Raw genomic sequence first — 23,156 nt, forward strand, 5'->3', positions numbered from 1 at the left:
AGAAAACCATGCTGACTTTGTACTATTTTGTCCATCTGGTCCATCTTCTGGTTGATCTGGGGTTCCAAAATTAGAAGACTTAAGAGCAGAATTAGGCCTTTTTGCTCATTGGGTTTGCTCTGCCATTCCATCATGATTGATTTAATGTCCCTCTCAACCCTATTCACTTGCCTTGAACAGCATTACCTTTGACATCCTGATTAATCAAGAACCTATCGACCTCTGCTTTAAATATAACCCATTACTTGATCTCCACGGCTGTCTGTGTTAATACATTTCACAGGTTCATCACTTTCTGGTGAAAAAAATTCATCCTTATCTCTGTTTCAAATCAATATCCCACTATTCTGAGGCTAAATCCTCTGGTCCTAGACTCTGCAACTCTATCTTTTCCACACTACTTTCGTGATCTTACTTCGTTTCTGACTTCCACTATCTGTAGTATTTTGCTGTTTTATTAAGAACAAAATTCATTTTGATTTTTTTTGTGTGAGGACTGCTTGATGAATTATGACATATTGAAAGTAACTTTGGGGCGGACAGATGTAAAGTTGCATGTGCTGCAGCGAAAGCTTCCAGCGCGCATGGGCGAGATGGGAATGGTGCCGACGTCACGGTGGAAGTGGCGTAGAGATTCAGGCGAGTTGCACGGCCAGCCCTGCCGGGGATCGGGTGACTGGGGTCTTTTCTTTCTCGCTGGGCCTCGTGAGCGGCTGGAATGGAGGCGGCGGCGGCGGAAGATGGTGGCCCGGCGTTCATCAGCGTTACCAAGAAAAGGGCTCAACGCAAGAGGAGGTCGGAGACGGGAGCAGCCAGCATGGACACAGATTCGCCGCGACCGAGGAAAAGGCCAGTATTTCCTCCAGTTTCCGGGCAGCACCTTGTGGTGAGTGCATTTTCTGTAGCTCCGTACCTTGCCACGGCGCCCTACGCCTTGTGCCCCACTGTCCTGCAATTACTTAGGTACGCAAGAGAGTCTTACAGTACTCAAAATCTGTACCCATTTCTCCGTTGTAAACCTGCGGGCCAGCCTCTTGTACCTAACTGCTGGTTAATAGTTAAGCAACAAAAGTACGTCGACGTGAATCTAAACAGTTAAGCTGTTGATTAACTATCAGCCCAGGACTCTGAAAATTATTCCTCTTTTATTTGTGGTGGTACTGCCATCGCTTTTGCGTCCACACTAGAGATTTCAAAGTACTGTACATGTATGTCACCGTATGCTGCTGAGATTTACTTTCTTGCAGCCACTCACAGTAGAACAAAGAAATACAACCGAATCAATGAAAAGTTACACACAAAAGACTGAACAAAAACTACAAATACAAAAATATAAACACTACCGAAAACATAAGTGTGAGTCCATAGTCCATAGTCTGTAGAATCAGTTCAGTGTTGAAGTTGCCTTCGCTGATTCAGGAGCCTGATGGTTCCTGAAACTGATGATGTGGGATCTAAGCGAACACAAGGAAATCTGCAGATGCTGGAAATTGAAGCAACACACACAAAATGCTGGTGGAATGCAGCAGGCCAGGCAGCACCTATAGGGAGAAGTACTGTTGACGTTTTGGGCCGAGATCCTTCGTCAGGACTGTCGAAGGGTCTCGGCCCAAAACGTCAACAGTGCTTCTCCCTATAGATGCTGCCTGGCCTGCTGCGTTCCACCAACATTTTGTGGATGTGGGATCTAAGGCTCCTTTACCTCCTTCCCATAGCAGCAGCAAAAAAAGGGGATGGCCTGGATGATGGTGGTCCTTGATGAATGCTGCTTTCTTCTGGCAGTACTCCTAGTGCTCCTTATGCTCAAAAGTGGTGTGGGCTTTTGGACTGCATCCGCTGCTTTTTTCAAAGGCTTTTCAGTTCTTGGGCACTGGTGCTTCCATAGCAAGCCATGATGCAACCAGTCAATATACTTTTGACCACAACTCCCTCAAAACTAATCAATAAACTCCAAAGCACACAGCCTTGTAGTGCACCTGTACTGATAGTGATTGTGGAAATCTTGTTGCAATCCAAACAGACTGGGGTCTGCAAGTGAGGAAATCAAGGATTCAATTGCATAAGGAGGTATCGAGGATGAGGTTTTGGAGTTTATTGGTTAGTTTTGACGGAGTCTTGAAGTAGAATGTTGAGTTGTAGTCAGTGAAGAGCATCCTGATATATGCTCTTTGCTCTCCTGATGTTCCAGGGCTGAGTGACAAGCCAATGAAGTGGCATCTGCTGTTGACCTGTTGTGGCAGTATGCAAACTGGAGTGGATCTAAGTCACTCTTCATACAATAATTGATAAGTTTCGTGGTCAACGCCTCAAAGCAGTTCATCACATTGATGTAGGTGCTGCTGGTTGATTGTCCTTGAAGCAAGTTACCACATTGTTCTCGGACTTCGGTATGATTGAAGCCTGCTTAAAGTGGGTGGCTACCTCAAACTGCTGAAGTGAGATGTTAAAGAGTTCAGTGATTAGCACAGGTCTTCTGTACTCAGTGGATACACCATCTAGGCCAGATGCTTTCCATGGATTCACCCATGGATTTCGTCAACCTCAGACTGAAATCACAGGGTTGTTATGGCCAGTGGAATTTTGTGATGGTGCCACTATGTTCTTTTGGTCAAAGTGAGTTCATCTGGGAGTTTACTTGGTTTTGCTTTGTAGGAGGTCATAGCATTCAAGCTCTGTTACAACTGTCAAGCATCCTTTAGTGATTTAAGTTTGGTCTATAATTGCCACTTCTCATGTAAGATGGCTTTCCAGAAGTTGTTTCTGGACCGCTTGTACTCTCCTTGGTTGCACCCTTTGTGTGAGGAATTTGCCCAAATGTCACTTCCACAGATCAGTCCTCTGATGTTAAACCTATGCCCTCTTGTTTTTATCACCCCATTTTGGAAAAGGACTGTGCTTTCATCCTGTATGTCCCTCATGATCTTGCGCATTGAGGCCACTTTATTAGGTACCTCCTGAACTGTATCAAGTGGCCAATGACTGTATGTTCCAGGTCTTCTGCTGCTGTAGTCCATCCACTTATAACCATATAATAATTACAGCACGGAAACAGGCCATCTCAGCCCTTTTAGTCCATGCCGAACGCTTGCTCTCACCTAGTCCCACTGGCCCACACTCAACCCATAACCCTCCATTCCTTTCCTGTCCACATACCTATCCAGTTTTACTTTAAGTGACAATACCAAACCTGCCTTTACCAATTCTACTGGAAGCTCGTCCCACACAGCTACTACTCTCTGAGTAAAGAAATTCCCCCTTGTGTTACCCTTAAACTTTTACCCCCTAACTCAACTCATCCTCATGTCCTCCCCTACTCTCAAAGGAAAAAGCCTATCCATGTCAACTCTATCTATCCCCCTCATAATTTTAAATACCTCTATCAAGTCCCCCTTCAACCTTCTACGCTCCAAAGAATAGAGACCTAACTTGTTCAACCTTTCCCTGTAACTTAGGTGCTGAAACCCAGGTAACATTCTAGTAAATCTTCTCTGTACTCTCTCTATTTTGTTGACATCTTTCCTATAATTCGGTGACCAGATCTGTCACTTGGCTTCTTGGCTCACCATGTTTTGTGGTGAGATATTCATCTGGACACCACTTGTAGCACATGGTTATTGGAGTTACTGTGCCTTCCTGCCAGCTTGAACCAGTCTGGCCATTCTCCTCCGACCCCACTCAATAACAAGGTGTTTCTGTCTACAGAATTGCCACTCACTGGATGTTTCTTGCACCATTCTCTGTAAACTATACTGCTGTGTGTGAAAATCCCAGAAGACTGGCAATTTCTGAAGTACTCAAACCACCCTGGCTGGTACCGACAATCACGTAAAGCTCAGAATCACTTGGATCATATTTCTTCCCCATCCTGATGTTTGGTCTGAACAACAATTGAACCTTTTGGCCATGTCGGCATGCTTTAATGATTTGAGTTGTGTGGCTGGTTAGATATTTGCATTAATGAGCATGCGTACCTGTTAAAGTACCCACTGAGTGTGGATCTCCATTAAGATGCCCCTCAATCTTGTACGTACCAAGGAACAAGCATTAGCCTTGCGCAATCTTTTCTTGTAACTCAGCCCCCACGTCCCAGTCCATTCAATGTCCTGGTTAATCTTGCGTTCTTTCTAGTTTCATGACATCTTTCTATAATACGATGACTGAAAGTGTACACAGTATTCCCCAAGTGCGGCCTCACTGACCTCTGAAATAACTGCAGCATTATTTCCCAGCTCCTATACGCAATGACCTGACTAATAAAGGTCAGTGTGGTAAATCACTTCTTCATGTGGTAGGCCCAGACTTTCTGTTTTATCACATTGCTGCATTTCTTGACTACAGCAACTTGTTTTTATAACAACGATACTACAGGGGGGTTGTGGTAGCAATAGAATACAGAAGAGATTGCCTGATAGGCTTGGTTTATTCTCAGTTGAATGTAGGAGGAAGTTTACAAATTTATGAAGGACATAGATGGAATCTTTTTCCCGGTGTGGGCAAGTGTAGAACTAAAGCACAGGAGTAAGGTAAGAGGGGAGAAATTTAAAGAAAGTGAATGTTAATTTTTTATAGGATTGAGACTATTTGAAATGAGGTATCAGTGGAGGCAATCATTTGCAAGGAAAAAAAGTAGAGCATTAAACAGACCAGAACATCAGTGTACAGGCCCTTCGGCCCATGATATGCCAACCTTTTAACCTCCTCCAAGATCATTCTAGCTGTTCCCTCCCATGTAGCCCTTCTTTTTTCTTACATCCAAATGCCTATCTGTGAGTCTCTTAATTATCCCCAATGTATCTGCCTCTACTGCCATCACTGGCACCTACAACTTTCTTTTTAAATACATGCTCTCCTAAATGTTCCGCCAACACTTTTTATGTGCCCTAGCTTTAACCATTTCTACCCTGGAAAGTAGAGGCAGATAGCCCTGATTTAAACAACTTCTGTTAACATTGCTAAACATCACTGTTGGCATGGATGAGTTGAATTGTAATAACCTATTTCTGTGCTGTTTAAATAATTGCAGGTGCTGGAAATCTGAAAAGTAGAAAATGCTAAAACCACTCAGATTAGGCAGATTTGTGAAAAGAGAAAGTTATTTTTTCACATTGAAGACTTGGGGAAGAAGAAACATGTTAGTTTTAAATTGCAGATAATATGGAGATTGGGTGAATAAGACAAAGGGAATATCAATGATAGATGAGACCAGTATTGATTTGCAGGTAAATTGTAAAGGTCATCTTGACATTGGATTGATGGGAATAACTGGAATAAAAATAACAAAAATAATACAAGCAGTGCGGATGAGACTAGAAAGGAATGTAAAAGTTGTGAAACGCGGGGTTGTGGAGCGTGCCTGCTGGACATATTGTGTTTACAGTACAAGGAAAACCTGAGTAATATCATAGATGTGTATATATTCTGCTGTGATTTAGTACAGAATTGGTACATTCTGATAGGGAGAAGTGGGATAGCTTAGTTATAGAAGTTGATATCGGGTCCAGAAGGCAGAAGTGTACCTAGGTGATGGACGTTATCCCTCAAGCTCAAGTTGAGCTTTGTTATAAGAGTGCATAAAGTTTACAGGAGAATCAACTGAAAGGATTTGTTGTGTCTCTGGATGTGGGAAGGGATAAAAGAACAGGTGTTGCATCGCCTGCAGTTGAGGTGGAAATGATTAAGGTAAGTGGTTGGCTTAGATTACAAAATGGAATGGACTCTTCAAAGTACTTAAAAGAAGGATGTGTCTGGTGTTGGAATCTTGTTGAAGCTGCTGGAACTTGTGAAAAATCATCAGTTGAATGTGGAGGATGAAGAGCAGCTCTGGCTTTCCTCTATATAAGAATGGATAAAAACAGATCCGATGTGGTCAACGGCTCAATTGATGAAGCTATCATCAAGGTGTGTTTAATACAGGTGTCCCCCATTTTTCAAACGTTTGCTTTATGACAACTTGCTATTATGAAAGACCTACATTAATACCTGTTTTCGCTAACCAAAGAGGATTTTCGCTTTTACGAAAAAAAGACGCCCGCTTTATACACATGTTTACCCCGAGAAAGACTACAATGGTCGTGAAACCTTGTGCGGGCAGTTGTTTGCGCATGTGTGTAGCTGCCAATTTTTTTTTTCTCTCCAAATTGACTTTGGCTCACTGTCTTCCCAATTTGGATAAGTGAAACTACACCGTGCATACAATATTTCTACTTTATATACTTCATGATAAATTTATCACATCATTCCTGCTTTTACTATATGTTAGTGTTATTTTAGGTTTTGTGTTAATTGGTATGGTTTGGTAGGATATTTTTTGAATCAGGGAATGCTCAAAAATTTTTCCCATATAAATTAATGGTAATTGCTTCTTTGCTTTACAACATTTTGGTTTACAAATGGTTTCAAAGGAACGCTCTACCTTCGGATTGTGGAGGAATCCTGTACCTTAAGAGGAACCTAAATGCCACATAATATCAGTAGATATGACAGGAGGAGGAACTGGGAGAGTTAAATGAAGTGATTGCAGAAGATGGGGTGGATGTACAATTGATATAGTTACAGGATTCATTTCTATGTCTGTGCCTGTGGTTTGTGAAAGCTACACAATTGGGTACACTCCAGTTTTTTTTAAATTTAAAGCTCATTATTTTGTATACATTCAGGTTGTATTAACTGCTTGGTGTCCTTTTTTTTTAGGATGGCAAAGATGAAATTCGTAGAATTCCTGTACCTGCACATAGATATACTCCCCTGAAAGAGAACTGGTTGAAAATCTTTACTCCTATTGTTGAACACTTGCAACTTCAAGTGAGGTTCAACCTGAAGACTAGAAATGTTGAAATCAAGGTAACAACTGTAAGAATGTAGCTCTTATGGATATGAATGGGAGTGTGTTGTGAAATTAGAATACTCAGTTTTTCTCAGGAATAAAGAATGGACTTTTTTTAAGTTGTAGTTTGTTTTAAACATTACCTTTATTTGTTGCATGTACATTGAGACAACATAGTGACATTTTGTTTGCACCAACGTAGCTTGTCCACAACTTGCTCATCATAACCCAGAAGACTTTGGCATGTCAGAGGAAACTGCTGTTTCCTTCAGTTGAAGGAAACCTGCAGTCATGGGGAAAATTTACAAACTTTTTACTAACAGCGATAGGAATTGAACCTGGATCAATGACACTTTAAAACATAACGCTAACCATTACACTACTATGCTGCCCTTTAACATTTTGTAACATTAACAAAATTGGCTGGCAATTTGTACTTAATGGTTGTTAGGTATTCTTCATAATAATAATGAATTATGTACAAGGTGGTCATAACACTTTTCACAGGCTTACGCATTGCCTATATGGAATATTTGGCACTGTTACTCTATTAGCTTCAATTTGTCTGAGGTTGTTACAATTTCAAGCCTGATTAAATTGGACTAGAACCATATAGTAACATTGAAACGAGATTAGATTAAACATGCTGTAACTTTTTAATGAAAAGTGCTAAAATCTAAAGTTTTTTTTGCTTTGACTATAAGATGATGAAAATGAGAACATCTGGAGCTGCAATGTATGATGTTTATGCAATTCTACTCCATAGACATGTAAAGACACACAAGATATAGGTTCACTTACGAAGGCTGCAGACTTCGTAAAGGCCTTTGTTCTTGGATTCCAGGTGGAGGTAAGTCAATATAAGAGGTTATGATTCAAAGTGTGGTTGCAGAGATAAAGCATGTAACAGTATTCTTGTAATTGCCATGATGAGCTTAATTACCACTACATGTACATTAAGTTTGGATTATATTTAGTGACAAATGTCATGTCACTTCATTTATCCATGTGACCTTTGATAGAAAATGGATGTAGCATACCTGTGCAAATGAGAAATATTATTTAATGTATTTTCTTCCAGCCCTACCACTAAATTACATTTTTTCCACTTACAATATACATCCTGGAAGTACTTCACTCTAATTATTCACAATTTTCATTTGCATGGACAAACCTTTACCAGTTGTTAACAATAAAATTTAACCAAATTTGTGGTGCTGGAACTTGTGAAAAAATAGCAGTTTTAAATGATTTCAGACACTGTGGCAATCAGATTGTAGCCATAAAGGTTGTTTTTAAATGGGAATGTTTGGGAATGTACTGCTTGTGTTTGGTTGGGGTAAGTATAACACGGTTAATTAATTTGCCTTACTACTTTATCCTGTATTTGGGTTGGTTGGGGAAATTATAATGACATTTTATGTTAATATGTTGATGAATGACCAAGAAACAAATTGCTAAAATTCATGAAAACCTTGCTATCTAAACTATATGTAGGTAAACCTACGATTCAGTGAGACTAAAATAAGAAGGGAGCAAATTGATTATTTGATGTAGAGTAGTAAAACTCCATTAATTATTTTGCAGTTTGCATTTTGCCAAAGTTTAAGCCTTATTTGCTTCATATGTAATTTATGTTTTTTAAAATACTAACTTCCCAATTGGAGAATGGTCTGTAAGTCACATGGCAGGCATGTGGTGTCAGATCCATAGGAAAGAAAATCAGTCTGTCAACACAGTGATTATTGGTAAATCCCTAATTATAGTGAACAAATCTTACTTCTTTGTATTTTTTAAAAAATCAATTATTTATCACTTTGTAACAGTTGAAAAGCCAAAATATACCATGTTAAAGCATACACTGAATTCCTTTAAATGATTTTAGGTTTTTCTTTTTTTTCCCCTTGTGAATTGCAAGATCACAGGAATAGAAACGAGGTGGATGTCCAGGCACTTGTATCATGACTGTGCTATTAGGTGTAGCCACCCTTTTTCAAGGTACCAGGGAAAATCAGAGACTGGGCCAGCTATGTATAAATGATATGTATCATTGCTACACAGGGGATGATGCCTAGCTGGAAGGAACAGCAAGCTCACAACATGCAAGCTCATTAGTCCTTGGGAGATCTGGCTAGGTCAATAAAAATTACAGGATGCTATTCCTAATTTATTTTATCCATCTAATATATAGGATGCCTTAGCATTGATTCGATTGGATGACCTGTTCCTAGAAACTTTTGATATTACAGATGGTGAGTTTACTGTTGTACTTTCCAGAATTAGGTTTGTTAGCAAGTTTAAAATGTATTTTCATATAACTTGAGTTAACAATGTTCATCTAGTACTCTTGGCATTTAAAATATAAGAGGGCAAATTAAAACCTTGGCCAGAATTTTGAAATTGGCTTTAAGGAAGATGAGAGAGGGAAGAACTTGAAAGATGGCTGATGCTTAGCCATCAACAGTGAAGTGAATGTTGCATATTACGAGGAACAGTTTTACTGTGATGGGGAAGGGCAGATAATTGCGTCTGGGGAACTTTAGAATTAATATAGAAGGGATTTGATTTTTTTTCCGTTAAGTGTATTGGGGTAGTTTGCATTAAATCAGCAGCATTCATGTTTGGTTATGTGGAAGGCAGGCCTGTGAGTTTTGAAGATAAAGGCATGCAATAATATTTCAGAAGTGCACTGCAGCAGAGATGAGGATAGACATTAAAGGATCGAAGGAATTTCAAGTATGATGCTTGTTTGGATAAAGAGTGGGCAGTTTGATTTGGTTTTAAATGCTGTCTTAACAGGTTATACTGGCATCATAAATAACTTTTTATTTGCTTGTAGTTAAACCATTAAAAGGTGATCATCTTTCAAGAGCAATAGGGCGTATAGCTGGCAAAGGTGGAAAAACAAAATTTACAATAGAAAATGTAACAAGAACGAGGATAGTTCTTGCTGACTCGTAAGTACTAAATGTTGTATTGTCAATTATATAACTTGTTCTAGTAAATGTATCCTGTGTATGATTCAGCATGACTGAAATGAAATGTACAATCATAGAACATGTACAAACAAGCTAGATGAACTCAGCAGGTTGGGCAGCATCCATTGAAATGAGCAGGCAACGTTTCAGGTTGAGACCCTTCGTCAGGGGCCCCATAAAGGTGGGGGGGGGGGGGGTGGGTGGAAGGTGCCAGGTGAAAATCCAATCGGAGGAAGGATCAAGGAGTGAGAGAGGGGATAGGCAGGAGAGGTGAAGAAGGAATCTAAGGGGAAAGCACTATGGGTAGTAGAAGGCGGCAGAATCATGAGAGGCCTATCGGCAGCTAGAAGAGGAGGCAGAGTGAAAGTGGGATGGTGGAATGGAGAGGGAGGGAATTACCGTAAGTTGGAGAATTTGATGTTCATACCAAGCGGCTGGAGACTATCAGTATGCTCTATGATTATACCGTCTGGGTAAAGTATCTCCTGATAAATTTTAAGAATGTTTGAGAGTATTGGCTCAGGTGATGCATCATCTTCTTTCTATAGAAACTAGAATTCTCAAGTGCAATTGTTCATCCATAGTGGAAAACTCTTCTAGTGCATTAAATTCCATTCTTTAAGGTACATTAGACTCAGAATTGTTATATTTTGATACTAGCTGTCAAGGAAAATCATTTTCAGCAACCGTTGAATACATGGGTACTGTCCAAAAAATAACCAACCTTTTTTCCTAAAAAAAACCATTTGGGTTGTGATCATGCATAGTCCTCAGTAAAGTGCCTGATTTTCTAAGTGTAACCACATTAGAATCCCAGTTTGTCATGAATTGACGGGGGTGGGGGAGAGAATTTAACTTTTGGATGTGATTAAGCCAGTATGAGTGCCAGCTACTTGTTTCATTGATTTCAGTGGATCTGATTTTCAGAAACTAGTACAAACTGTCACCAATTAAGCCTGGTTGGATTCCATTAATTTCAGATTTTGACTTGTTTGTTATAACAAATCATTGAGTACAGGTTTATTAGTCTTAACAACATCATAATTAAGTGCAATATTTAGATACTCAAGTCTATTCATTACATGTTTAACTTCCTCTTAAGGTTGCTTTTTAATCTTGTATGATTAACAGGCTAATCATTTACATGGTATATATTTATTGTTTCAGTCCTGTTTTGTTGATCTACCATTCACACCTGACACGCCGGCATACATCTTTGTTCTCCAGTGATGAGGACTTTTAGATGTTTTCAATATTTTGTGTTTGGTTCCTAATTTATTTGTTAGTGTCCTTTTGTTGCTCTAACTTGCTTTGAACATTATTTTTGTTAATATATCTGACTTTCAAACTTGACACTGTCTCAGCTGATCCTATTCCCATTGCCCTGATCTTCAGCCTACAAGCTTATTCCTGCTTCACATTTTTTGCGGTTAACATTGGTTCAAATGGACCATCCTGCTTTGCTTCCTGCCTTGGTACCTACTAATTGTTTTAATAATCTATTAAAACATTGAAAAAGTTCACGTGCGTAGGGCTTAAATGCTCTAATATATTAGCAACCCCTTGGACACCTGTATTTGTATACCAGAATGACTCTCACCATCTCCACTTGTGCTTTTTTTTCCTTGAAGTTCTCTTGGCAACTTGTCTTTTTTTAAAGCAGAAAATAACTTTTTTCTGTACTGTGTTCAACTCTGAACTCTGTTGAAAGCTTAACCTTTTGAACCGTAAATGGCCAATCTGAAACAGTCATTGGTGTAAGATGAATTAGTTTTCTACATTCATTTATTCAAAATGCAGCTTTATCCATTTACATTAGTTGGCTTTGAAACTAAACAATTTTTTAGTTTTTCCCCATATAATTTCTATTTGGAGACTTGCTGTCATCTAGTGTGCCAAGTAGCTTTAAATATTATACCATTCAGTACTTTGTTTACTTAGGACAGCTTCTGAGGCTAATGATGCAATTATTACTTGTATTGAATACTGTTAGTGTTTACTGACGATTCTGATACTGACCAAATGATTTAAGTGCAGAATTCAATACTCTTCCTTTACAGGAAAGTCCACATCCTTGGCTCTTTTCAGAATATTAAAATGGCTCGGACGGCAATCTGCAACCTTATTTTAGGTATGGAATTTGTTGCTCAATATTTATACAACATAAGGAATTTGTTCAAGGTTTTTTAAAACTGCTCAGTACTGATTCTTATGAAGGATGATGTACTTGTGTAGAGAGCAATTTCAACTTCAGTAGAACTGGTTGACAGGTCCCAAGTAGTTCATAAATCTGGTCATTAAAGAATTGTGGCAAGGATGGTTTTGATAGTATGAAAATTATACCTGGAACACCAAAAGTTGTGATACTGCTTTTATAAGTTTAGAAAAACATTAATGAATTTGAAGCTTGCAGGGATAAAGCTGGCTACCTTTTCTGTGTACGTGTTAATCTTAACCTTGTGTAGCATATAGTACTACAGTACTACTTGACAGATGAATTTTTAAAAAATGGTCTTGCACAATATCCTTAATGAAATTAATTTCATTATTGAGCTGATTTGTGTAGGAGCTGCAAGTAAAGCTCATCCATATTATTACTACTTTAAGCTTGCCCAGTTTTCTGCACCTGCGATTTTGGCAACTTCATCCTCTGGGTGATAGAATTCTTGCTGCTAACCTTTACTTACTGTGTATCTGGGCTTTACCTTTATTGACATTAAAATTCTTCCTCCGATTAATTCCTGCTTTTTATCCCTTTGAATGTCTAAAATGGCAGTAACATCAGTTCCATAAGTTTGAGTTTTCCTCCCACTCTTTTCAGACTCAAGAGGTAGCCATGGCCACAGCTATGTCTGCCATTTTGTTGGCTATATAGAACAGTCCATGTTCCAAGCCTATCAATTTCCCATAGCTACCTCCACTATACCCATCACCTGTTTCTATTTTTTAAAAAAAATGCTATACCCATTGTACCTGGACATCAGAAATGTCCTTCTTCCTCCCCCCCCCCCCCAAAAAAAGTTTCCTTTCTGCCACCATTGCTGTTCTTTAGTAGTACCCAATGGGCCACTGCATTTGACACATTTTCTGCAACAACTTTATCCTCTTACCCCTCCCCAAACCCCAACAAGGATCACTCTCTGTGATTTGCTTGTCCCACTAATCTCCCTCCTGGCATACACCCTTGCAGGTGGCTGAGATATTACATCTGCCAGTTTACCTCCAGTCAGGGCCCATCCTAGGTGAAGCAAGGGTCATCAACTGTATCTGGTGCTCCTGCTACAGCCTCCTAAGTTGGTGAAAATTGGGGGACAAACACCTGACTAACTGCCATGACCTCCCTGAGTTTTGTCAGCATTGTGTTGCTCTGGGTTTCCAACATCTAAAATAATTAATGCAAGTTTTATATCAAATATCAGCTTGCATTGTCACTGCATGATTGCAGAATACATTAAGGAAAATAGGTGGCTTGTTTTTATCCTTTAACTAGGATCTCTATGGGCAAAAGGAAAAGATGTTTCTGCTACCAGTTGAGTTTGATACATAATTGTTTATTCCTATTCCTTTTGTAAATGCCCATGTATTGACCTCCTAGGCCTTAATTAGGTTAACTTTAGTCATCACCTGCAACAGGGAGTAAAATGGTATGTCATAAGTTTAATTTGTTCAGTTATCAAAAGTTGACCAAATTTAAGATTTCCTTTCATTCCTCAAGCAACTTTGGCTCCAGGCTTGGTTTGCATTCTAAGCAAGCTAAACTTTACATAGTTACTTAAAATCCAGGAATCTCTCCTACAATGCTTGTTTCTGGATTGTAATTTAATTTAATGTTGCAAATAAGCTGATAACAATTTTTTAAATTTGTTTCAGGGAGCCCTCCATCTAAAGTCTATGGTAACATTCGGACAGTGGCAAGCAGAGCAGCAGAGCGCTTCTGAACATGCAGTGTATGTCACTGCTTTGAATTTGCACTTTACGTGACTCTCATCCACAGATCTAATTATGGGTAATAAACTTTTACTTTAGCCAGTGTAACCATTACGTTTCTGGTTATTTATTTCAAAACCATGATCACAAACTGTATACAACCATTAGGTTTAATAGTTTTATATACAAGATAGCCCTCAATTCTTGTTTGGATTAAAATTCACCTTATGATTAGACATATTGGAGCCATCAAATAACTGGTGAACAGCTTAGGGACTAAAAGCAAAACAGTTTCAAATATTTTATTTTCCATTTACTTGTACAGTATGAAGGTTCCAATAGTCCCACCGCATATGATGCAACATGCAGAGAAGAAAACTCAACATTCACTTGCCACCCCCCACCCACATAAAACTAAAAACATTCCCTTGTATTAAGGAAAAAGATGTACACGATTTCAGACTGCAGTCAAATTATGCACAAGCAAAAGGGAATATTTTCCCTACATGACTAACAAATATGTACAAATAAATTCACAAGACTAGATTCCCCTTGAAACAGAGCACATGGCAGTTGACACTGGAGCAGACACAACTGGCTGTAATTACAAGCCATGTACTTATCCAGAGGAAGAAAGTTAGTGGAGTTCTTTTTCAACATTTACCAACATTTGGCAACTTCTTTGAACATTGTAATTTATGTAAACAAGAGGAACATTTCAGTCAATCTACATGCAAAAAGTTTATCATGCAAGGACACCAAGCACCTGGATCTCTCACACTGAGTTAGAGCCCACCAGAGTGCAGCACTTAACTGAAGGAACAGCAATAGTACAGAGGCGCTTGAACAATCTTTGCGAAGAAAATAAACTAGTCCCCCCTTTATCCCAACAGACATCTTAGTAAATGAACAGACTAGGTTAAGTAGCTAATTGTTGCAAGTTTTGTTTACTTTACAAAAAAAAAGTAGAAACAGCTCACTCCTCACAAACATACTAAAACTCAAGATTGTAAATGGATGACGACAATAAGCAGAAATTCAATCTGAAAAAGGCATCCATCTGAAAAGCAAGATTAAGACAACTTTCAATCCATGGTACAATGAACTGCATTATTAATAAAGATGTTGGAGGTTATGCTGTTTTCTTAAGTTTCCTTGCAAACTGGACTGTTTAATCAATTTAACAGCAAAAATACCAACTTGTGGTTAAATGTCTACTTGATAATCCTCACCAAATTACCTTATCAATATAAAGATCTGCCACTTAATCATTCCTGCCATCTACATTATGCTAGAGGAATTACTGAAAGATGAACTAGCTTCAAGTCCCTAAAAAGGAACTTAAAATATGGAACATTAATATATAAATTGTGATCAGAAAAGATGTTTACAGTAATAGTCAATATACTAAAACAAAAGTAAACTCTGTTCACAAGAATTAACTATTCAAGTTTATAATCTATTATGAAATGAAATACATTATGGGGAGCCAAATAAAAACAATGATAAAGATTTTAAAATGGGTTGTGTAATCCATGCTTGGCACTTCGTAGACTACTTTATTTTAAATCAAGTCTCTGCATCGTTTATTGAAGCCCAACTTACTACTTATACATTTACAAAGCTCTAGATATACTTCCTTATAAAAGATGAGAATGAAATAAATAAAAATCCAACCCCTGCCCCTTCACCACACTGAGATGCTCCTTTTCAGCTGTCCTTCAGATTTTAAAGTGCTACACTAGGTTATTGAGAGAATTGCAGTTCAATAACACTTAGTTGGCTTCATGAGGCTCATGTTGGAAAAAGTGGCTTCACAGAGAAAATACTTCCATTAAATACACAAAGCATTGCTGGACATTTTGGGCAGATCTTCAGAAATGGAGAAGAAAGCAGAAGTGTTGGGTGGAGTCTTGAAGAGGTCACACATCAACCACCATCTTTTTGTGGATGTCTAGGCCTCCTACAACCTGAATGGAAAAGTACATGTAATGATGTCCATCAATAGTGAATACAATATAGAATACGCAACCACTTCAGCTAGAAGATAAAGCTTTTAAATGACACACACAAATAAAAAAAAAGTTTAGATGCCAGAGGATAGTAAAAAGGCAAATATTGCAGGTTTACAAGGGTGCAAAGGTAAATCTGGCAATTATAGTCCTCTCTGGAAATTGAGTGCTGCAGAAGATATTCTCCCAGTCCTCATACTGTACAGAGATTCTTATTGATCCAAAGCTTTCTGGCCTCCAACAGCACAAGAGTGGAAAGGTGCCCATTTTACAACAGGGGAGGAGGAATTTCTTTAGCCAAAGGATGGTGAAAGTCATTACCACAGACAGCTGTAGCGGCCAATTTGTTGGGTATATTTATGTACATTATGTAGAGATATAGCAGTTACAGACCCTTCTGACTCAATGAACCCATGCTGCCCTATTATATCATGTGACCAATTAATTTACTAACCCATGCATCTTTGGAATGAAAGGAAACCAGAGCACCCCAGAGGAAGCCACATATTCATGAGGAGAATGTACAAACTCCTTATAGTGAAAAGCAGAATTGAACTCAAAACTACTGGCACTGTAATAGCTTTACTCTACCATGACACCCAAAGCAGAGATTGATAGGCTCTTGATTAGTAACGGCATCAAAGATTGCAGGAAGACAGGAGAATGGAGTGGAGGGGGAAAATATATCAACTTTGATTGAACGGCAGAGCACACCTGATGGGTTAAGTTCTGCTTCCATATCTTGTGGTTTATGGTCTAATTTCCACAACCCCCAACCTTCTGGTTATAAAACAGCCAGATTTAATAACTAATACATCTCTTGCGTCAAGACATTGAAAAAGATTAAAAGTATAATAACAAAATAAGTAAAAACAAGGTTGGGCTTCTTAGAATCCAAAACTTAAAAAAGACAACATCCTAGATTGAAGATAGAGGTGTACAAAGTAGGATGAATAGGCATGATATCATAGAGGGAAATACACGCAGCTGAAGTAAAAATATAGGACTAAAGAACAGCAGGACAATAGGACAAAATCTTACAGATTTGGTGGGCCAAGTGCTATTATCTTCTGCTTCATAATATGAAACCATCAACTTGTTTCTATACAAAATTAGATCATTCAGCCCAGGGGTCGCCAACCTTTTTTGCACCGCGGACCTGTTTAATATTGACAATATTCTTGCGGACCGGCCAATGGTGGGGGGGTTGTTAATCACGACTGGAATATTGGTGATAAGTCAACTATAAGTGGCTAATACACTCAATTCTGTTTCTAAAAGGGTTTATCTAACGAATTTAATATTAAACACACAGCACATATTTTCCTTGTGTGAATATAGTGATAAGTCAATTGTAACTCACTTATAAGTCAATAGCATCATAACATTTTAAGTAACATTTGTATATTAAACACAGCGCATACTTTCCTCGTATAAACATATAAAATCACTGCAGCATACCAGTGAGAGGACAAGGTAAGGGCCGAAGGTCCCTGTACCAGGGCCGCGGCAGTCGCGGTCCGGAGAGAACGACCGACCGAGAAGTGCGACAGAGTGCGTGCCCGCCCTCTTGTAGGTAGGTAGGATCTATTGGCCGACAAAAGTTTAGCTCTAGGGACAACTTTCAGTAGATCACAGCAAAGTAGCTGCTCTGCTACTTACGAAACCCTGAGCCTGAATTAGGTCCTCTGCAAATATTTTAGCACTGGGTTCCCCACGAACATTCGGTGTGCTAAACAGGTTTAAAGGCAGCGTCCAGCTTCAGGCCGGTTGCAACTGCACTTCCCGCTGGCCGCACGAGGCAGCCAGTTACCCGAAGCCAACCGGTGATCCCTGGCACAAGGGTATCACTGTGTTTAGGTGACTGATAACTCGCGCGCATTCAAGTTCAACAGAGGGCATGACAGGGAATGAGGAAAGGTGCAGCTGACTCATTGTTTCCTCGTGGCCTGGTAGTATATGCATTGCAGCCCAGTACCGGTCCATGGGCCAGTGGTTGGGGACCGATTCAGCCCATTCAGTCTGTCCTGCTATTCAAATATGGCTGAGTATTTTTTCCAACCCCAGATTTCCACATCCACATAAACTTTAACTCCTTCAGCAATCAAGATCCTACCAATCTCATTTTTAAATACACCCGATGACTTGGCCTCCAACATCCTCTGACCGATTCACCATTCTACACCACTTTATTCTGAAGCTAAGCCCTTGGATCCTAGACTCTCCTACTAATGGAAACGTTCTCTCCGCATCCACCATATCCAGGTCTTCCAGTATAGGTTGTAATGAGATTCTCCCCCACCCTATCTCATTCTTCCAAACTCCATCCGATACAGGCCCAGAGCCAGACACACCTTAAACCAAAGATGGATCATTCTTGTGAACTGCCTTCTTTTAGATTGATGGTATCCTTGGACTTGCATCACATATTTAAGAATTATATACAAATGCAATCACAAAAAAGAATTTGTGCACTCAAAAAAAAATCAAGATTTTAATGAGCCTAGAACAAATATTCCCAAAATGCTCAATAACCTTAATTTTATTTCATGCAATCATACAATTAGCAATATTTGCAAATTGTATCAACTGGAAATAATGGTGCTTAAAGGTACAAATACATGTGTTTCCAATAAGTAGTGACATGGGAAGACAGATACAGTGTTTTAACAGCTCAATAGAGTTAATAGAAATGACTGCAAATGTCTGTCCCAGTTGCATTTTTCAGCAAAGGTGCTGAAAAAGTATGCCAAATAGAAAATGAGCTAATTAGAGGCAAATATACATAGCAAATTAAGCTAAAGTTATCTCAATGTAGTTAAACCGATTCTGAAAAGACACTTACAATTCAAAGGTCATTAATAATCATTGTTAGCAGAAACACTTCAATGTTCCTTTTATAATGATTAAAATCTAAAATTTATTTAAAATATTTTACATCACTAACAAATGGATGAAAAGCTAGACTCAATTAAGTGTTACTCTATGTTAATAGATCTTAGCAAAAATATATTCTTGTTGGAAGAATATATAGATCATATAAGAAAATAGATCAACTTACTGCACAAAACTCTTCAAAGGATATTCTTCCATCTCCATCTTTATCTGCATTAATTATGGTTTTATCTACAATCTGCTGTAGCTGAGTGTCCTTTAGATTGTTCCCAACCATCATCTTCAGCACCTGGAAAAGCTCTCCATTAGAGATGTAGCCATCCTTATCCATGTCATAGATGCGGAAAGCAACTGATGAAAAGAAAGGTATTATGAAATAGCTGTTGGATTAAAAAGTGGGAAGCTTCTGATATTCTGGCTTTTCTTTAAAATTTTTGAAAAATATTTGTCTTTGCCCCAAATACAATTCAAATAAAACTAGTACACAGATAAAGGACTAACACGGGAACCACACTATAAATATTAAAGTAATAATCTAATACTAAAAGTTCGTATCCTTCACAATTTTAAAACTAATAGGGTTTAAAGTCACTTTTCATTACATCACAAATGATTAAAGTAAAAAGCAAAAAAAAAATATTTTTAAATTCATTTGAAACAGAGGAAATTTTGTAAGTGGCAGATAAAATGGTGGAGAAGGGAACCTATATTGAAAACATTTATTCTGGACATCCATCATAAGAGATGGTTGGTTAAAATTTATGCTCAAAAAACACAACAAATTATTGAATTAGCTGGGAAAATAAATAAAAGAAAGCATTAGTGGAGGCTTTTTCAAATGCAAGAGGTTATCTGTAACCTGTAACAAGAGGTGCCTGTAAGAGACACTGTTGAATTGCAACTCTTCACTGGATTTATAAGTGACTTAGGTGGGGGAAAAAAGAAACACATAGTGGATTACTAAGTAGTAAGCAGAATAGATAAAAACATTACAGAGATGCTAATAGAGTTTTGATTGGATACAATGTTAGTAAATGGCTACCAATATTATCAAATGCATTTTGGATCAAAAAGACAGAATAAAGCTTTAATGAAAAGTAGAAAGTAACACTAGAAAAGAGGCCTCTTGATTTTTAAAAATTTCACCAGCTGAAGCAGAAAAACAATTAAAGGCCAACAATTTAATTAAGCTTTTTATCTTTGAGTCAAATAAAAACTGTGCCAGTACAAACAAATATTTATTTCTAACCCTAGTTATGAAAGTAGTACACCATGCCTTAAATCATGCCTGAAATTCCAAAGGTTTTATTACAAGGACTACACACAATTCTAGATAAAATAACAGATGATTGGACTAACAGGTTGGAGAGGAGTTATTCCAAATAGTTGGGAGTCCAGAACTGCGGAAACAAAAGTCAGAGCCTGATCTTTCAGACTGGAGCTGAGTCCAACCAATGTGAAAAATTTCTATTCATAAATAGTAGCAGAAGTTTGAAACCTTTTCCATTAACCACTCCTAATAGTAGGGCATTTATAAATTTTAAAACATAATTTTTAAAGACATTGATATGAAGGAATATGGAATGTAAACTAGCATTTAGAATGAGATTACAAATAACATATCCCTAAATGGTGCAACAAGACTGAGGACAAATATGTCCCTGTAGCAGTATGCTACATGCAGCGCTAAAATAACAACACGGAGTCGGTAAACTGCAGTTAAAGAAAGATTTTATTCGAACTTCACAGCCTTGCCTTAAAGCCTCCCTGATCCCGCCCTCCCCGAGCGCGGATGCTCTAGGGGCACGTACTCACAATACCCCGCAGGCTTTTCCCTTTGTTGGTGAAGCAGACCTAGCGCCCTTTTGGGACTGGCCTCTGTGCCGGCGCGCTGGCTATTTGTGAGTCGGTTCGAGTGCGCTAGGAAGTGGGTCGCCACATAACCCCCCCCCCCCCCCAGAACCGGCAATACACCCCCCTCAATGTTCACAGTCTGGGCTGGAAACTGTTTGGGAGGTCAGCCTCTGCGCCGCGGTGCCGGAAACTCGACCGGTTGCGCCAAGTCCACATGGGCCGGTTTGAGTCGGTCCACCGTGAAAACCTCTCTCCCCCCAACGTCCAGCACGAACGTGGACTCGTTGTTCCTGAGCACCGTAAACGGCCCCTCATAGGGCCGTTGCAGCAGTGGCCGATGCCCACCCCTTCATACAAACACAAACTTACAGTTCTGCAAGTCTTGGGGTACGCAGGTCAGGTTCTGCCCATGCTGCGAAGTCAGTATGGGGGCCAGGTGACCGAGCCTCTCGCGTAGTCTGCCCAGGACTGCTGCGGGTTCTTCCTCTTGCCCCCTTGGGGCTGGTATGAACTCCCCGGGGACAACCAGGGGTGCGCCGTACACCAACTCGGCCGACAAGGCGTGCAGATCGTCTTTGGGCGCCATGCGGATGCCGAGTTGGACCCAGGGAAGCTCGTCCACCCAGTTAGCTCCTCTCAGGCGGGCCATGACAGCCAACTTTAGGTGACGGTGGAAACGCTCCACCAGGCCGTTCGACTGTGGGTGGTAGGCAGTGGTGTGGTGCAGCTGTGTCCCCAAAAGGCTGGCCATAACTGACCACAGGCTGGAGGTGATCTGGGCGCCTCTGTCGGAGGTGATGTGGGCCGGTACACCAAAGCCGGACACCCAGGTGGCGATCAGTGCCTGGGCGCAAGATTCGGAGGTGGTGTCGGTGAGAGGGATCGCCTCTGGCCATCTTGTGAACTGGTCCACGATAGTCAGGAGGTGCCGCCCTCCGCGCGACACTGGCAGGGGGCCCACGATACCCACATGAATGTGGTCGAAATGCCGGTGGGTGGGGTGGAACTGCTGCGGCAGAGCTTTGGTGTGCCACTGCACCTTGGCTGTCTGGCAGTGCATGCACGTTCTGGCCCATTCACTGACCTGCTTGCGGAGTCCGTGCCAAACAAACCTGCTGCAGACCATCCTGACGGTTGTCCTGATGGAGGGGTGCGCTAAGTTATGAATGGAGTCGAAAATGCATCGCCGCCAAGGTGCCGGGACGACGGGACGGGGCTGGCCGGTGGCGACATCACAGAGTAGGGTCCTCTCACATGGGCCTACGGGGAGGTCCTGGAGCTGCAAACCGGAGACTGCGGTTCTGTAACTCGGGATCTCCTCGTCTGCCTGCTGCGCCTCTGCCAGCGCCTCAAAGTCTACCCCTTGGGAAAGGGCACGAATGTTAGGGCAAGAGAGCGCGTCTGCCACGACATTGTCCTTACCCAAGACGTGCTGGACATCGTCGTGTATTTAGAGATGTAGGACAGATGGCGCTGCTGGCGGGATGACCAAGGATCGGACACCTTCGTGAACGTAAAGGTAAGCAGCTTGTGGTCCGTGAACGCGGTGGAGGGCCTACCTTCTAAGAAGTACCTGAAATGCCGGATTGCCAGGTATAGTGCCAACAGTTCCCGGTCGAAAGCACTGTATTGGAGCTCTGGTGGCCACAGGTGTTTGCTGAAAAACGCCAGGGGTTGCGACCCGCGATGAATTGCTCCAGTACCCCACCGATTGCCGTGTTAGAGGCGTCCACTGTGAGGGTGATAGGGACGTCCATTCTGGGGTGCACTAGCATCGCGGCGTTTGCCAAGTCTTCTTTCGTTTTAATGAAAGTGGCGGCGGACTCCTAGTCCCAGGTAATGTCCTTGCCCGGACCCGACATCAGGGCGAACAGGGGCCCATGATTCGGGCAGCTGAAGGGAGGAAGCTGTGGTAGAAGCACAATTGTTCATTGGTCTACTCACCCCTGCCTCTGGGGTTAGCGGGCTCTGTGGCCAGGCCTGGTCGGGTTTGCTGCTGGGAGCGTGGTCTGGTGATCTATGCGACGGATGCTCCTCTCTCCTTCGTGGCATTCCACAGCAGGTCGGCCCAGGCTGCCACCTTCCGGGGGTCGCTGAAATCCGCGTCGGACAGCAGCAGGCATATGTCCTCGGGCAGCTGCTCCAGGAATGCCTGCTCAAACATGAGGCAGGGTTTGTGTCCGCTGGCCAGAGACAACATCTCATTCATCAAAGCCGATGGAGGTCTGTCTCCCAAGCCATCCAGGTGCAGTAAACGGGCAGCTCGCTCGCGCCGTGAGAGTCCGAAAGTCCTTATGAGCAGGGCTTTGAATTCTGTGTACCTGCCATCCGCTGGGGGAGACTGTACGAACTCCTCAACCTGGGCCGTTGTGTCCTGGTCGAGGGAGCTCACCACGTCGTAGTAACGTGTGTCCTCTGAGGTTATCTGCCGAACGTGGAATTGGGCTTCTGCTTGCTGGAACCATAGGTGAGGTCGCAGCGTCCAGAAGCTTGACAGTTTCAACGAAACCACATGAACAGATGCGGCGTCGTCCATCTCCGGTCCAAAAATCATTTGGACCGTGGGGGTCACCAATTGTAGTGGTGTGCTACACGCAGCACTAAAGTAACGACACGGAGTCGGTACACTGCAGTTAAAGAAAGATTTTATTCGAACTTCACAGCCTT

The 23,156-nt window shown here is 40.8% G+C and overlaps 2 protein-coding genes across 2 annotated transcripts in view; one reads left to right on the plus strand and one right to left on the minus strand.

Moving 5' to 3' along the window:
* The first annotated feature begins 547 nt into the window (after positions 1-547).
* On the plus strand, positions 548-13,836 carry pno1 (partner of NOB1 homolog). The gene is made up of 7 exons (XM_059986175.1): positions 548-886; positions 6,691-6,840; positions 7,590-7,673; positions 9,015-9,075; positions 9,663-9,780; positions 11,862-11,932; positions 13,672-13,836. The coding sequence occupies exons 1-7, from the start codon at positions 719-721 to the stop codon at positions 13,737-13,739; spliced, it is 720 nt and encodes a 239-aa protein (XP_059842158.1). The 5' UTR covers positions 548-718; the 3' UTR covers positions 13,740-13,836.
* A 161-nt stretch (positions 13,837-13,997) lies between these two features.
* The window catches only part of LOC132402990 (calcineurin subunit B type 1), a 60,598-nt gene continuing 51,439 nt past the window's right edge, over positions 13,998-23,156 (minus strand). The window contains exons 5-6 of the mRNA XM_059986176.1: positions 18,802-18,986; positions 13,998-15,698 (exon numbers count right to left, since the gene is read on the minus strand). Coding sequence (XP_059842159.1) covers positions 15,651-15,698; positions 18,802-18,986 — 233 coding nt within the window. The 3' untranslated portion in view covers positions 13,998-15,650. The remainder of the gene's footprint in view (positions 15,699-18,801; positions 18,987-23,156) is intronic.

The sequence above is a fragment of the Hypanus sabinus genome, chromosome 12 (assembly GCF_030144855.1).
Source record: "Hypanus sabinus isolate sHypSab1 chromosome 12, sHypSab1.hap1, whole genome shotgun sequence".
Lineage (NCBI taxonomy): Eukaryota > Metazoa > Chordata > Chondrichthyes > Myliobatiformes > Dasyatidae > Hypanus > Hypanus sabinus.

Coding starts and splice junctions, on each gene's coding strand:
- pno1 (XM_059986175.1), top strand. CDS start 719: ATGGAGGCGGCGGCGGCGGAAGATGGTGGCCCGGCGTTCATCAGCGTT. Junction 6,841..7,589: donor CTAGAAATGTTGAAATCAAG/GTAACAACTGTA, acceptor TCTACTCCATAG/ACATGTAAAGACACACAAGA. Junction 7,674..9,014: donor TTCTTGGATTCCAGGTGGAG/GTAAGTCAATAT, acceptor TCTAATATATAG/GATGCCTTAGCATTGATTCG.